This window comes from Cuculus canorus, chromosome 6 (genome assembly GCF_017976375.1).
Source record: "Cuculus canorus isolate bCucCan1 chromosome 6, bCucCan1.pri, whole genome shotgun sequence".
In the NCBI taxonomy this organism is placed as follows: domain Eukaryota; kingdom Metazoa; phylum Chordata; class Aves; order Cuculiformes; family Cuculidae; genus Cuculus; species Cuculus canorus.
In genome coordinates, this window is record NC_071406.1 from 11,025,751 (window position 1) to 11,041,403 (window position 15,653).

Sequence of the window (15,653 nt, forward strand, 5' to 3'; positions counted from 1 at the left end):
GTTCCATCTTCATGGAGATCAGGGGAGAAGATGAATTAGAAGCAGCTAAATTGCACATTCCGTGGGTAGTTAGTTGTCAACATTTCTGTTGACTTATCTCTGAATTCTTATCAGTCAGCTTTTCATGGTCCTGGAAGGATATTTCTGTTTAACTGCTGGACTTGGAGATCTGTCCCCATAACGGTTCAGCCTTAAGGCAGATTTCCTCATGCATGGGACTTGCAAACACAGCTTTCGATGGCTGCAAGCTCCTCTGCTCGGCGCTATGCTTGTTAGGGCAAGGGAGTGAGGAAAGTCTTTTTGGAGGACTTTACACATCCAGAGGTCGTGTAGGATTATACTGTGTTTTGCGTGGCCTGTTATGTTCATCTTTCTTTCCCCGCAAGCTCCCTGCAGTTAAACTGGGATTTGGTTATACCCTTAGGAAGAGTGCTTCCTAAAGCTTCACCTTCTGAGGAAAGGCAATGAGCCACTAATGCTCTTAATGAGGCCCTAGAGATACTGCAAAACAAAAGCACATTGTCCTGGTTTCTCCCCTTAAGGAAGGAGGCACTTGTGGATAAGAAGCTTGGCTGGGGAGAAGGAAATTAATCTTCATGTTGACTTTGCACCTAGTCTCAGCACTACCTCCCTTTGCCTCAGTTTCCCAGTGGTAGCATGCATCCATGCCTCCATTTCACCACTCCTTGAGCCTTTGCTGGTAGATCTAAGCTGCTGACAGCTGCCCCACCCCTGCTCCCTCCTCTTTGCTTGTGACCTTTCCAGTGCAGCTGGATGGAAACCACCAAGATGCTGCAACTAAACTGCCGTGCAGAAGAAGCAGCGTGGGATGAAAGAGACTGAGGCTGCTTTCTAACCTGTTGAGCTGAGCGGTGGGTGTGGGTTGGGACCCTCAGGTGTGCTGCTGGCAGCTGGCAGCTCCTGCCTTTGTTGTGGGCAGCCTAGGGCTGTGGGAAACCTGGCACCCACCCAGTCCATCTCCTCTCAGTAGCTGGTTTTTTTTCCTGAAATGGAGGAAATTCTCACTGGAAGAGAAATCTAACATTTCTTTTTCTCAAATAGGAGTGAGCCTTTTTTTTATTCTTCATGGAAAGGAAACCCTGAGCCTGGAGAAACCCTTCATCTGCGACAGGGACCATCTCCTGCAGGGTGGCAGTGGCTTGTGCCCTGGGCCCAGGCTAAGCCTTGCCCCTTCCGTGCTGTGGCCAACTCTGGTCTTTTCTCATCTGCTTTCCTCCACCATGTGTACATGCGACTTTCTCAGGGCTTACATTGTGTGCCAGGATCCCTTCTTCCCATCTCTTCATCTTTTGTCTTGCTTTTTTCCTCTGCATGGGACCTCCCCAGTGTGCTGTTGGCTCTCCCTCATCCTGGGGTGCAAGAAACAAAAGAGAATGGGGATGGCTTTTTTTTCTGTGTCCTCACTAAGAAAAGACCCCTTTTCCCTAGATCTTGACATGCTTGGGAAATGGAGAGGCTGCTGGGGTGCTGTTCCTGGGCTGGTGTGATACCGGGGGGAATTGTCTCTGCCTAAGTAGTTTTCCTAAACCGCATGCAGGCAATTCTCAGACATGTTTCTCATTACACTGCTGATGGGTTTCCCATGGCAGGCGGTGGAGGGCCTTCACATCGGTCACCTGTGGAGCTGCGGCTGGTTCAGGATTTCTTTGGTTTTATATTGAAAGGATCCATCCTTTGGATTTACCCTGGGCTATAGCAGATGGCTTTATTTCAGGCGGAGATGTTGCTCCATCTCAGGGCCATGTGCTTCCACCAGGTCTCTTCAGCATCCTCCTCTTGTGCACTTGAAGGTGCACCAAACTTGAGGGCCACTGAAGAAGACAGCAGCAAAATCCTGCAGTCATCCTTAGTGGTGGCTGTGGAGCTGTGAGGAGGTGTGTAACGGTGCTAAATGGCTAATAATAATAGCGTTACAATTAAGCCAATAGCGTTACTATGTAGGGCTAACAAGAAATGACATCTATGTAAAAACATAGGAAGAGCCCATGCAAGGTCACAGCAAGATCTGGCCTAGTGTCCTGTCTTCTGCTGTGCCCTATATGATGGGAGAGTGTATCAGTGTACAGATAATTTCTGTGGGATAATTTTGGGCAGGGCAGCATGTTCAGCTTTATCAGCACATGCAGCGTCCATCCTCCAGGCAATGGATGCTCCGTACGGTTGCAATTGCTGCCCAATAAACAGTTCCTATGTTACAGCAGGGAGATGGGAGATTATTCCTTTTTTTACCTCAAGAGCTGTTTAGGTTCATGTGGCGAAAACTCATTTCTTTCCTGTCTGTTTCCAAAAGCATTAGCTCTTCACTGGAGTGTGAATTCTGGTTTTGTGATGACATGGGCTGGCAAGAGGTCTAAATTAGCACTTTTTCCTTAATCTGGCCACTTTGGTGAGGATTGGAGACAAGGTGGAGAGCGTTGGAGCTGCAAGCTGGCTTCAGAAAAACAATGTACTTATACAAAGGGCTCATTTTTGGACACCAGTCTTAAAAAAATCAGTTCCAGCCATTGGAAGAATTAAACAAAACAATCTCATTCCACATTAATACTTAAAAACTTCCTTTTGTTTTGACTTAAAAAGTCTGTGTGTGCAGCAGGGTGGAGAGATGAGAAGCAGAAGAAATGAGGTAGGAGCATACCAAGTCCTCACTGATGGAAAACTTATTTCACTTTTAAAAGTTTCACAAAGAAAGGGATTTTTCATTTCTTTTTTCCCATGGTGGTGTTTCCAGCTGATGCATGTGAAAGGGTACTTCTTGTCTGACATTTCTCCAAAGAGGAAAAATACATTTTTCTGACCAGCTGGATGAAATCAAGAAAGCAGGACAGAGAGCAGTTTTACACCTTCTCTATGCTGTACGATGGACAGCACAGGATGTCTGCCAATGGAGAATCTGGCTTTGTGCTTCACTAAGGGTTTTGGTTTATGGGGAGGAGTAGCTGTAGATGTGTGCACGAGGCCCTGGCTTTCCACTCATAGATGCTCAATTTGTGGTCGAAAATGTTTTCTTCCTTCTTTTACTTCTGCATGCATGCATTTTAAGGGCTGGCTACAGTGGTCATGATGGGTAGAAGCCACCCACAGGGGTTGCAGGCAGCTCCCTGTGACTCTAATTGCATTCATCAGAAGTCTCCTGCTCTGGTTGAATCAAACCCTAATATCAATGTGTGTGCATAAGTGATTTTTTTTTTCATAGAGGTTCAGCAATGTTCTAGCCGCCCTCCAGAAATATTAGAAGAACCTATAGCTAAAGACGCCTGCCTCCTTTTGTGGCCCTGATGGTTTGCTTTCCTGTTGTGTTTCTAGAGTATTCGGTCCAAGGTGGAGCTTACAGTCTGGGACAGCCCTGAGGACATTGGCTTGACCTTCACTGCCACATGCCAGGATGGGTTGTCCTATCCTGGTCTCAGGAAGTGTGGAGATCTCAAAATAGGAGATACGGTGAGTCTGCGTTTGGTCCATCCCTGGAGAGGCCATTTCATGCCCCATGCAGCCGCTTACCTCTCTCAATGAGTGGTCCCGGATGATATAAAATACAACTTTGCTCGTCTTCCTCTACTCTCCTTGTGCTCTGCCACATTAATATGGAAAGCCACGAAGAGCAGCTCTGCTAGAAGTGCCTCTGGGTGGTAGAGATCAGCCCAAGGTAAGCTATGAGGAAAGATGGAATACAGACATCTTATCTGCAGCATTCTGAGCCAAAAAGTCTTGACCAGGCAGTGGGATAAATCAGTCAGGAATGGGTGCTTTTTTCCTGTAATCCCAGATATTCATGTCACACTCTCACTTGTGAAATTTTTATTGCCATGATCTGCTGGTCTTTTCTTGGTCTGTTAAATATTCGAGATTTTCTTGTTACTGTTTGAGAGTCCTGCATTGTATTAGCATCGTGGCTTGTACCAGAAATGGTATGGGCAGTATGAGTAGGGAGGTGATCATCCCCCTGTACTCACACTGTTGAGGCTGCACCTCAAATACTGTGTTCAGTTCTGGGCCCCTCGCTACAAGAAGGACATTGAGGGGCTGGAGCGTGTCCAGAGGAGGTCAGTGAAGCTGGTGAAAGGGCTGGAGAACAAGTCTTATGAGGAGCGGCTGAGAGAGCTGGGGTTGATTAGTCTGGAGAAAAGGAGACTGAGGGGAGACCTTATCACTCCCTACAACTGCCTGAAAGGAGGTTATAGCAAGGTGGGTGTTGGTCTGTTCTCTCAAGTAACAAGTGGTGAGACAAGAGGAAACAGCCTCAAGTTGTGCCAGAGGAGGTTTAATTGGATATTAGGAAATATTACTTCATTGGACAGTTTGTCATGATTTGGAGCGGGCTGCCCAGGGAAGTGTTTGAGTCACCATCCCTGGAGGTATTTAAAAGATGTGTACATGTGGTCCTTACAGACACGGTTTAGTGGTGAACTTGGTAGTGTTTGGTGTACAGTCAGACTTCATGATCTTAAAGGCCTTTTCCAACCTAAACTATTCTGATTCTATGGTTCTAATCTAAACCTGTCTTTCCTAGAGTGAGGAGGTCATGGTTAACTGCAGAGGTATTGCAATAAAGGACACGGTGCTCAGAAAGGTGGCAAACCTCCTCTCGTGTGTTCAGTTCCTAGGGTTGTTGGATGGCAGCACAAACTAAAAATACAATTTGTCCCTTAATGTTAACAGTCTACACAGCATGATGTGTCCTATGTTTTTGGGTTTTTTTAAAGGAAAAAAAACCCCGAGAAGCTAAGCTTTGCTTCTTAAAATTTAATATTGATAGAGATAAATTGCTGAGCTGCAGGGCCAGGGCAGGCAGGCTCAGACCAGCAGGGAACCCCCTCTGCTTCTCCAGGTTTTTGCTGCCTGCGAGGACGTGGGTGTGGGTTCTTTAGCAGCCTGATTGCCTTATTTGAGAAGACTGGCTCTGTAAACATACCAGAGCTCTAAGCGCCAAGGCATATAAAAATAGTTTGGAAGAGTCAACAGTAGCTGGATTTTTACCCCTCCAAATAAGGATTATGTGGAGTGTTAAAAAGGGAGAAGTGGCCTCTGCATTTTTAGCTCACTTTACTGGATCTCTGGTGGGCAGGTAAAAGAAATCCCTGAAGTGTTGCCACAGTAGGCGCGTGCCCTCCTTGTTCCCACAGCAAAGCCTGAGTTCCCGAGGTAGCGGAGTTAATCCAGTGGTTGATCCTGGGCTCCTGGCTTTGGCATGAGCAGGAGGGCTGCTCCAGCCACTGCAGCTCATACCATAAAGAGGTTTGGCAGTGGGTACGTGTGTGCCTGTATCCACAGAGGCTGATGGCATGAGCAGGAATGACAGACTCTCCTGATCTGGATGAACTGAGGGTACCTCTGCCATTTTTGGTGCACTGGAGTACTGAGGTGCCTGCACAGGCAGATATGCCACAGGATCACAGCGGTTCCATCCATCCATTCTCTCTTGTTCAGATGCTCTTGGCTCCATTACTTCCATGTGGATCAAAATTTGACTTCTGCTAAAAGAGCTTCTCCAAAGAGGATAACTCTGGCACTAGATCCTGATCTGCTGGATTTAGTCCTGGGAATGTTGGTGTCAGCAGGTGAAAGGGAGCAGGATTACCCTAATCCTCTTAGTTTTCTCTCTGATCTCCTTCTTCTCTGTAATTTGAACTCGTTGCCTAATTGCTTCAGGCCTTGGGAATGAGAGTGGGGTCAAGGGAGGCTTCTTGAGGTGCAGCTCTCAGAGTGGAGGTGGCTGCTATGCCAGTGTCTGCACGTTGCCCCTTGGCATGCAGGTTGGCTCAGGGAGTGAGAGCTTGAGGTGATCCCGAATGTCTCCAGAGAAAAATCACTCCCTCCTGATGCCAAGGAGAGGAGTTTGTTTCTTTGGAATAAGGTTAATCCTCTTTGCTACCAGCAGTTCCGGGCAGTGCCGGCTGGCCTGATACCCCCACCAAACAGCAGGATTAAATCGGGGATCAAGCAAGTGGCTTTTGGGTGCTCTTAGTTTTCCCAGGGAGAAAATCCCTGATGCTGCTTTGTAGCAAGAGAAAATTAGTAGAGGGGTGATGTGTAAGCATATAACAATGTAAAACCCTCCTGAAGACAGTCTTGATAAAAGCATCCATCAAAAATGGCCTCTTAGCAGAGGGCTGGAAGCTTGGGACGGCATGACTGTTGCAAATCTCTGTGTACAGATCAGGATTACCATAAAATATTCTGTATTTGTGATCTTGTAGACACCTTGGGCCCTTGTGCTGCCTTAGTAGATCCTTGCTAGTGCTTGGTTTAAATGAAGTTTCTTATTTTTAACAGAGTGAGAACTGGGCTGTTTGCTAGAGTTTTGCCTTGTTTATTTTATGGGAGTAGGCAAGTTCCTTCCCACTTCACTGTAGCCAGTGGTCCGTAATGGGAAAAATGACTGTTGATGGCTGACAGTAAAGAGTTTTAAAATGCTAAGGATGCTGAACCCCCCCTTGTGGGACTGGCAGATGCTGGGTGCATTGAGCTGCAGATGCCCTCAATAGACGTGTGATTGTTCTAAGGGTTTTGCACACCTGAGAGTCAAGCTCACTACACCAAGCATGGCCCTGCTTCGGGAGTCATTCCATGGCTTTTTCACAGGACATTCACCCTTCCTTCCCAGAATACCCTTGAGCTATTTTGGGGCTCTGTGTGTTAATTTACATCTCCACTTGCCCTCCTAGGTTTCCTTCGAGGTGGCTGTGGAGGCACGAAGCTGCCCCGCCGAGGACACCTCGCACACCTTCACCATCAAGCCTGCCGGCTTTCGGGACACGCTGGAGGTGGTGGTGACCTACAACTGCCTCTGTGGCTGCACTGGCCATGCCGCACCGGCCAGTGGCAAGTGCAGTGGCAATGGGACCTATGCCTGCGGGCTGTGTGAGTGCGACGCCGGCTACCTGGGAGCCAGGTGCGAGTGCGAGGAGGGTGCCAATGGGGACATGCACCAAGCCATGTGCCGGGAGGCAGAGGGCAAACCCCTCTGCAGTGGGAGAGGGGAGTGCAGCTGCAACCAGTGCCTCTGCTACGAGAGTGAGTTCGGAAACATCTACGGGCCCTTCTGTGAATGTGATGACTTCTCCTGCGCCAGGTACAAGGGATTCCTCTGTTCAGGTAGGAGCCTTTCTTCCCGTGCACCCTCTGCTTCATGGGGATAAGGAAACTTCCCCGAAATGGGGAGAGCTGCTGGACTGGTGTGTGCAGTGTGAGTGAGGGACTGCACCTGCCCCACCTGCTTGAATCTGCCCTGTTGCTGGAGGGTTCTGTGCTCCCTTTCTTTTCCTTATGGAAAAAAGGAGGCAGAGGTTTAAGTGTACTCACACTAATAAGAAATAAGTGCATTTTCCCCATCAGAAGTGAGTTGACAGCATTAGAGTGAAAGGCTCCCTCCTTACAGGCTTATCCTCTGGCCAGAACCCACAGAGATGAGTAGTCTTGGCTTTGGTGTTGTTATTTTGATGTAACCATGCACACCTCTTGCACACTGAAGTATATCCCTAGGAAAGAGTAAACCAGCACAGGCTTGAATCTTCTGAGGCTTTTTGGTGTCTTTTTAGGTGGGATTTCTTCTGTGTGTGCCATCCTTCGCTAAGTAGGCAGAAACAATCTTTTTTTTTTTTTTAAAGATGAAGCATTTGAAGTAATCCCCTGGTGCAGTGCAGGTGAAAGGAAGGGTTGTGTTTCAGTCTGTAACTTACTAGAGAAAATCTGTGTTAAAGATTCCTATAGATTTTTCTGCCCACTGGGAAAACAAGTCCTTCGGTGGGAAAGATGTAGCCAGTCAGCTTTGCTTAATCAAAGGTAGAGGAGTTATTTAGCTGTCTTAGCAAAAATGGCTTTAAGTCCTTGTCAGCCTGAGGCCACATAATTTACCTTGTATGTAATTGCCTGCATTAGCCCTTGGACATAATTCCCTCACTTGGAGCTGGGCAAAAGGTTATTCTTCAAAATGTGCCTGCTTTCAAGCAGGTAAAATATTTCCCTAACTGAAAATCACGTACAAAATATCCAGAACTAGTGCAAGCTTGGGAAAATAGCTCTTTTTCACATTTTCTTCAGGGAAATGACGAGTTTTTCTCTGCTGTTTATCTTGCCCCGTGTGTTTCTGAGATGGGCAGTGAGTGATAGGTCACCTCTTGGCTGTGCATTTCGAGCTGTTTGAGACAGTCCTGTTGTTAGGCGGGTAGAGGATGTTTGTGCTTGTTTTCCTGTAGCCTGGCTAGTGGTGTGTTGGCACTACTGAAAATGGGTCAGACAATACCCCAGCAGTGCCCTGGGGCTCCCCACTGCAGGGGAGTGAGAAAGGCACGTACCACCTCCCCGAGCAGCTGTCTTAGACTGGAAGGGCTGAGGCTTTCCCTGCTGATGAAGGAGCAGAAAGAGACATGAGTAAGCAGGAAAAAGAGATTTCAAAATAGTTCAGGAAAAAAATAAACTCAGCTGTGAAGTAATTAGGAGAAGTTACTGCCTGGGGGTTCTCCATATGACCATATTTATTTGATAACATCATCCCACCCAAAAGCAATACATTTAATAGGAAGCAGGGCAGCGATGCTATAAAGAGAAGTTGGACGTTACTGGTGTAGCAGTTGGTACTGCAAGAAAATGACACCCATTTGCTCAGATTTCCTTTTCATGATTAGAATCGGAGCTCTGCCACTCCACAGGAAAAAAAGTTGTGTGCATTTTCTTGCACCTGCTTTCTTCTGTCCCTCTGGAGGGGTTCTGGTCCTAGGAAGAGGAGATTAGCTCGTTAGAAGTGCTTTGTATAGCTATGGAAGAAAACAAAGGGTGGACTAAGGTCAAAAGGCCTCCTCTTTGCTTCAGGAGTGGGATGGAGTCCGGCACAGCTGTGTGGGGTGGGGTGCTTCTCCCTTTGCCTCCTGGTATTTCCATTGCTGTTGTTTTGCTGGCTTTTTTTCTTTTTTTTTGGCTTGTTTTGTTTTTTTTTAATTCCAGCAGTTATGACGCTAAATCTGAGCTGTAGCAAGCACCATGCCAATGACATAACATTTTGAAGTGTTTTTGTCTGCCGAAGAGGCTTGGGACTTCACCAGCCTTACACAGAGGGCTGTGCCCAAAGCTGCCCCTAATGAACAGCCCTCTGCTATACAAGCATCTCTGGTGGCTTCCAGCCGACACGTGCTCTCTCCTCACTGCTAATGTGGCCTTCTTGAAAAAGACCACATTAAGCTCTGCACTGAACATCTCAGTCCAGCAGCACGTGTAGACTTAGCAGAAAGAGGAGTTTGGGTCACACATAGGGTGCAGCAGGACCTGCGAGGTGGTCATGCAAGGTCTGGTCTCTGCTTTTATTCTTGCAAGGGGGAGAAATGGCATCCTGCTTCCTTCTCTTTTCCTCAGGACAACTTCTGCTGCCCACTGCTCTTGCAGGCTCAGTCACCACTAAAAAGGGGAGACCACCAGGTTTTAGTAAATGCGGAAACCAAAATAGCAGCATGGATGGAGCTGTCATTTTGCTGCCGATTATCATTGCCTCCATCCTCGCTCAGGAGTTCCTTGGCTGGGACCTGTGAGGAGAGTTTGTCATTGTGGTCATTTATACTGCCTGAATCTTCTTGTAGCATAGAAGGTGCTTCATGCCTTGCAGTGGATTTCTGATGACCATAATGAACAGTATTTTCACCCCAAAGGAATCCAAATTTTAGCATATGGGCTGTGGGGTCCCCTGTTAAATGCATTTACACCTGCCCAAGCTGTTGAACAGGATGGTGTCAGAGCCTCTGAGCGCCCGTCCTGGCCAGAACAGGTGGGAGAGCAGCCAGTCCGACATAACGTGAGGCCTGGGGCATCATGAGGAGGAAAGCACAGTTTTCCAAGCTGAGGAGTAATATCTATTTATGCAAATGGCTTTGCATGTACATGGCCATGCTTTTTCCATGCCTCAGCTCAGAGGCACAAGTCCATGACCAACCAGCCGGGGCATTTCTTCCTTCTATGATCCAGTATCCCAGGATTCTGGTTGAGTCACTGCCACATCAGAGGCCGGGGTGGCAGATTGTGCTCAGATATCTTGTATTCCTGGCAAAAAATACACAGTGGGTTTGAAATAGTCAGAAGTGAACTTTGAGCTTCTGGTCTCATGCTACTCAATGCTTTGGCCAGCAAAAGCATCTTCATTCCTGGGTCCATTTATAAATGCTGGCACTTCATTTCGTCAGTGTTTGAGAGGAGAGATGGGTGCAGACAGTGCTGCTTATGGCTCCTGTCCTTTTGTAGCCCGCTGTGAAGTGGCAAAGCTGATTTTCAGTGGGAGATAATCTAAAGGAGGAGTAAGAATTTGATTCCTGTTTGTGGGAAGTTTAAAATACCTCCTACATCTTTGAGGCGGACAGGAAAAGGACTCATTTATAACACGTTGTAAATGTTGATTCAAGTTGCATCCAACTCTTAGCCATTGCTGCTCAGTCACTAAAAAGTGGCATTTGTTCTCGCTGCTCTCCGAGTCCAGTTCACAGCTCCAGCATAGCTGTTTCAAACCATTAATCCAGCTTCTGGAAGGGCCATCAAAGATGAGGAGAGACCGTATTTCTCTGTACAGCTACAGAGGTGCGCTATTCCTCCAAAAGAGATGCAAATGGCTTATCCACAGCATCATGCTCTAATACGGTAGGCAGTCGCTTCCCAAAGCCCTAGATGCTTTGCTCCCGTGTTTCTCTGGATGGAGAAGTTACCCTCTTGCATTGAGACCTTCAGCATGCCACTCTGGCCTCTGCTTTGAAATGTGGTGGCTGCGGAGAGGGGGAGGGATCCCTCCTGCCTGCACCTTGCCGTCCTGCCCACAGCTGGGCTTGGGAAGGGGCAGCCGGCTGTGCCGCCCAGCGGCTTTATAACCCCTTGACTGCCTGCCAGGCAGTGTGACAAAGGAGGAAACATCTCAGTACTAATTGCATTCCTGAAGGTCCCATAAAACTAGGTGGCAAAAGGGGGGAGAGGCCCCTGCAAGGGCATCACTAGTTTGACTCTAATGAGGAGAGACAGGCTTGCCAGAGGCAGAGCTTCATTAGCTTCGGTGCTGCAGATGGATTTTGGAGAAGGGAGATGCAGGGTTGTCATCTCTACTGAAGAGGCTCTAGAGAAATTTCCCCTTAACCATCACCACTGTTACCTGGCTCCCTGTCTGGCGGTGATTTGTGCACTCTTCAGCCCAGGACTGTGGTTGTACACAGGAACATTGCTACTGAGGCGTAGGTAAAGAGCGCTCACCATGCTGCAAGCTATTTCTCCCCCTAAAACACAAAAGGTCTTGTCTGAAAATCTATACCACTTGAGCAGCACACAGACCACTGATGGTGCAGCTTTGTGACGTCCGGTCTTTTATGGTTTCTCTTCTCAGTTTTTTAAAAAGCTGACAATAAATTCGATTTACAAGCACTGCACAATTTTAAATGAAGCCTTGCAACTTCTCACTAGCTCTTAAGCCGCTGAGAGCATCTTAACTGTTTAGGGCGGCTAAAGATCATGGCTGGGTAAAGCACAGCGATGCCTTGGAGCACAGGAGCTGGGAGTCCAGCCTCACTTGCCAGTGCAGGACTTCCACTGACATGAAAAGTTTGGGTCAGCAATAGAGTATTGGGTGTCAAATTTGCAAATACATAGAAGGGCCAGAATCACTTCTGAGATGGGATTTAGGAAATGACAGCTGACTGAAAATCCACGACTTATTTTGCAAAGAATAGGCTAGCTGGTATGCGATGTGGCTCCAACTTCCCTGCAGAAACCACTTCAAAAACTGCTGAGGACATACAAGTCCTCAGTACGTATTTCTGACCACTTCCCTTTCTTGGTTTTATTAAATGGGGAAGCACTGTGGTGAGGTTTTAGCCTGCACTAAGTCCCAGTGAGACAGGACATTCGTGTTTTTTTTAACACAACCTCAAATTAGAAATCTCACTCCTGCTTCTGCAATTTGGTTTTGATGTTTCCCATCCTGGGCGCCGTAGTGGCGTTTAACAGTGCTGTGTTTGCGCGAGGTCTGGTGGGATGATGGCTCTGGTCAGTGCCAGCACTGCAGTTTTTAGTTGTGCAATAGAGCCCCGCACTTTGAGAGCAGTGTTCAGGTTTGATGGCACCACTGGTATCTCCATCCTGGGGCTTTTGGTGGGACCTGTTGCTATAAAAATCACTGTGCCTATGGACATATCTTATGCCGTGCTTCTGTAGCTGTTATTCACCTTCCCTGTTGTAGTGCCTGGACAGAGGATGCTGATGCACATCTGAAGGCTGAGGTGTAAGAAAAAAAGTGATCCAGCTTTAATATTTTTTTATTGTCTTAATTCTCTTCATTCTTAGCCTGTGAGCTTTTACCAGAAGCTGCTGTTAAGAAAGGAATGGGTAGCATTTGATTTATTAACTTCCAAGTTGCAGGTGGTGGTTGAGCATGGTTTGGGGAGGAAGGGGAGCTTGCCTGTGCCTGCAGCAGTGACAAGAAGGGGTGGCATTAAGCAAATGTAACCCCTGCCAGAAGGGAAGAGGGTGGCCTGTGGCGGAAAGAAGGTAGGGAATGAAGCCTAAACCACATTTGCAATGTTTTCTTTTATGTCTCTTGCTATCTTTAGGTTTTTGATTTGGGGGATTTAGGGCACTTCTATTTATTTTGTGTAAAAAGGCAGAAACTGAGCAGTGCCTAGTAAAGCCAGACCTGAGAGGCAGAGGCAGAAGGACTACGTAAGACATGGAAGTTGAATATAATCATTTGGTTGTTGTTAAGTGCTTGTGCAGCCGTGAGCCATGCAGCTGTGGGGGAGATGTGGCTCCATCTCTGGGGTAGCTGCCCCTCAGGTTGCTCCTGGCCCACATCCTGGTCTGAGGAGGGTGGGGAAGCACACGTCTGCCAGCACGTTTGAGGCTTATATTGCTAACAAAGGATGGAGTGTCAGCTTGGGTCACCGCGGTGCAACTTCACAGTGACAGTTGCTTTGTTAGCAGTCCCATTTGCTAGGGGCAGGTCAGTGGCTCATTTGGTGCCAGGCAGTGGCTGTGTGTGGTGGTGAGATTGCAGGGCATGGGAGGATCAGTTTGGGATGAGCGGAACTTAGTGAAGTCTTATGAGCCCAAACCCTTTTCTGTTGCAGTGGGTTATAGGACTGCAAGTGTCTCTTCCCCACCAAAGAGCAGGACACAGGACAAAAAGCTAAAAACCAGATGAGGTTGGGCTAAAAAGCAGAGAGGTGTGTGTGTCATCACACTGTGTGGGGCACAGGGTGGCCATCGTTCCTTCTTGGCAACCAACAAACCTGATTTCAAGCACCTTGAGTTCTCCTACCTGCAGAGTAGCTGCATAGCCCAGAGGGGTGTTATGGCCGGATGAGTAGCAAGGAACTGGCACCATGTTAATATCTCTCTTTTAAGATTTGGTGAAGAGTCACTCAGGCTGCATGTTTATCCTAAAGCTTTCTAACAGCCTTTTTCCTTGCTGCATTCCTGTTCAGCCTTAGCTTTTATTGCCTGCAGAAGCTGCTCAGCAGAAGCTCTTGCTCTGAGACGCATGCACACCTGCGAAGAAGCATATAAACCAAAAAAATCCTCCTGAATAACAGGAGTCCCATAGCAGTGATGAACCGAAGGCAGAGTGCCCATGCCTGGTGTCGCTGCTCTGTGGGCATCACCTCTCCAGCTTACATTTCTCCCCCACAACTATGAAGCGTTTTGGCTTCAACAAGAATTTATATAGACTGCACCACGTTTAATAAGAAAGGAATCAAATGGGGGACTTCCACTGTCCTCTGACACTTTCAGGGTTAAACTGTGAAGCTGGGTATGTTCCACTTACTCTCATGTGGATTAGAGTGAAGAAATGTAAGGATTAGGTCAGCTCCATTTACTCCCATTCTGTGGGTCAGCCTAAATAAATGTAAGGTCTGGGTCAGCTGGGGCAGGCAGGGCTGAGGGCTGCGAGAGGGATTAACTGGAAGAACAGCCAACTGAATTCACCTCTGTCCTGCATGAACTGATTCCTTTCTCACCCTGTGTACAATCTCCCTATGGATGCTATTTGCCATATGTCCAATATCAGTTATCTGCATGACAGCGTCTGAGCCCCAAATCAAGAAAAACTCCTCTTTTTTTCTTTTTCTTCCTCAAAGCATGTTTGTATAAACCTGATCTTTTCCGATGCCAGTTGTTGACATTCCTGCATTCCTGCTTGACCTCCTGCAGTGTGGGGGCTGCAGTACCCTTGCAGCATTTTGGGGAGGCACAGTGTGATTTTTCAACTGGTGATTTAAAAAACATTTCTGCAGGCGGAGAAGGAACTGTGGAGGCCTCCACTGCTGTTATGCATGGGGTGTTGGCTTTTAGGTGTCACACCAGCAATAGGAGCTGATGGCTGAGCCCAAGGTTCATCCCTGGGCTGCTTCCTGCAGGTTCCTCCCTGAAAGGCCAGGTCTGGGGGCAGTGAGCTCTGAGATCAACACTTGAAACCTCTCAGCCTTTAGTGGGGAATGTCATCAAAAAACTCTCAATGCTTTGTACAGTGTGAAAAGAATGATAAACCATGGGGATGTGCGCTTACCCGCTGTGGGCAGCCTACAGTGACCCTTGTATCCTGCAGCCAGGGTGTCACCTTCTGCTATGAGAGGCAGGGACACCCAATTCAGGCTCACAGATAGTTTGAAAAGGTGGAGAGGGACTCCCCAGGACCTGTGTTTAGCTGCTCTTTAGTGTTCGAATTTTCCTTACAAGCAAGGGGTTCTTGAGCACCAAGCACTATTATTTTGGAAGGCTGTCTAGAGGCAGGGAAGTAGGGGCACTCCTGCCTTGTCAGTGTGTTACTCCTGGCCACTGATGCCTGTCCTCACTTATTAGTGCTCTGCTTGTTACCTGCAACAGAGAATCCAGGGAGGATTTTATATTTAAAAACACAACCTCTACCAGTGCAGACTTTTTGGGTTGGGAGGATGGGTTTTCACTAAAGCACAAGATCCCTCCTCTCGGCAGCCCTAAGGCAAGAGAGATGGAAACCTACCTTTTTTGGAGGGACCTGCCCTTACTGTTGTCTTGCTGGCATCTGTGCAGCCATCCTCTCCCTCCCAGCAGATCCTTTGCTTTTTGCAGGTCTCTGCCTTACGCTACCAAATTCAGCAGTGTGTCACATGTAATTCTGTGTTCATCTCTAGGAGCTGTGGCTGAGAGCCCTGGTGTAGAAAGGGGCTGAGAGCCACGTGGGAGATGTTTGTGTCCCAGATTTCATCTTCATGAATACTCTGTTTCCCTGGCACACAAATCTCTGATGGCCTTGTGGAAGAGCATGGGAATGACTCAGTTCATGTATTTCCTCATATCTCTGGTCCTGGGATGCTCTTGAAACCACCCTGCCGCTTCACCCTGGGGCATTATTTCCTCCCTTCCCCAATCTTTCTCTTCTGCTTCCTCTCCAGATTTATATTTTCCCCTTTACCCAGTTTCTGTTCTCTTTTAAGTTCAATCCCAAGACATGTGCTGCTCTCCTCCAAGAGCATGCACCTTCCTGTCCTGCTCCCAAGAAGGCTGAAGATTCCCTAGAGGTTCAGATGGCCACTGGGCTGGGGCAGATGGCACAGGATGACTCTTGCCCACTGGCTGGATGTAACCTGTGAAAGCACAGCCATTGCTTGTAGCTGCAGCGTGTGAAAATGTCTGGCTCCTCACTCTAA

General features: G+C 47.7%; 1 protein-coding gene across 1 annotated transcript in view; it reads left to right on the top strand.

The window, feature by feature from the left end:
* Positions 1-15,653, top strand: part of ITGB5 (integrin subunit beta 5) — a 62,892-nt gene that overhangs the window by 31,345 nt on the left and 15,894 nt on the right. The window contains exons 9-10 of the mRNA XM_009571527.2: positions 3,325-3,459; positions 6,684-7,113. Of these exons, the coding sequence (XP_009569822.2) occupies positions 3,325-3,459; positions 6,684-7,113 (565 nt within the window). The remainder of the gene's footprint in view (positions 1-3,324; positions 3,460-6,683; positions 7,114-15,653) is intronic.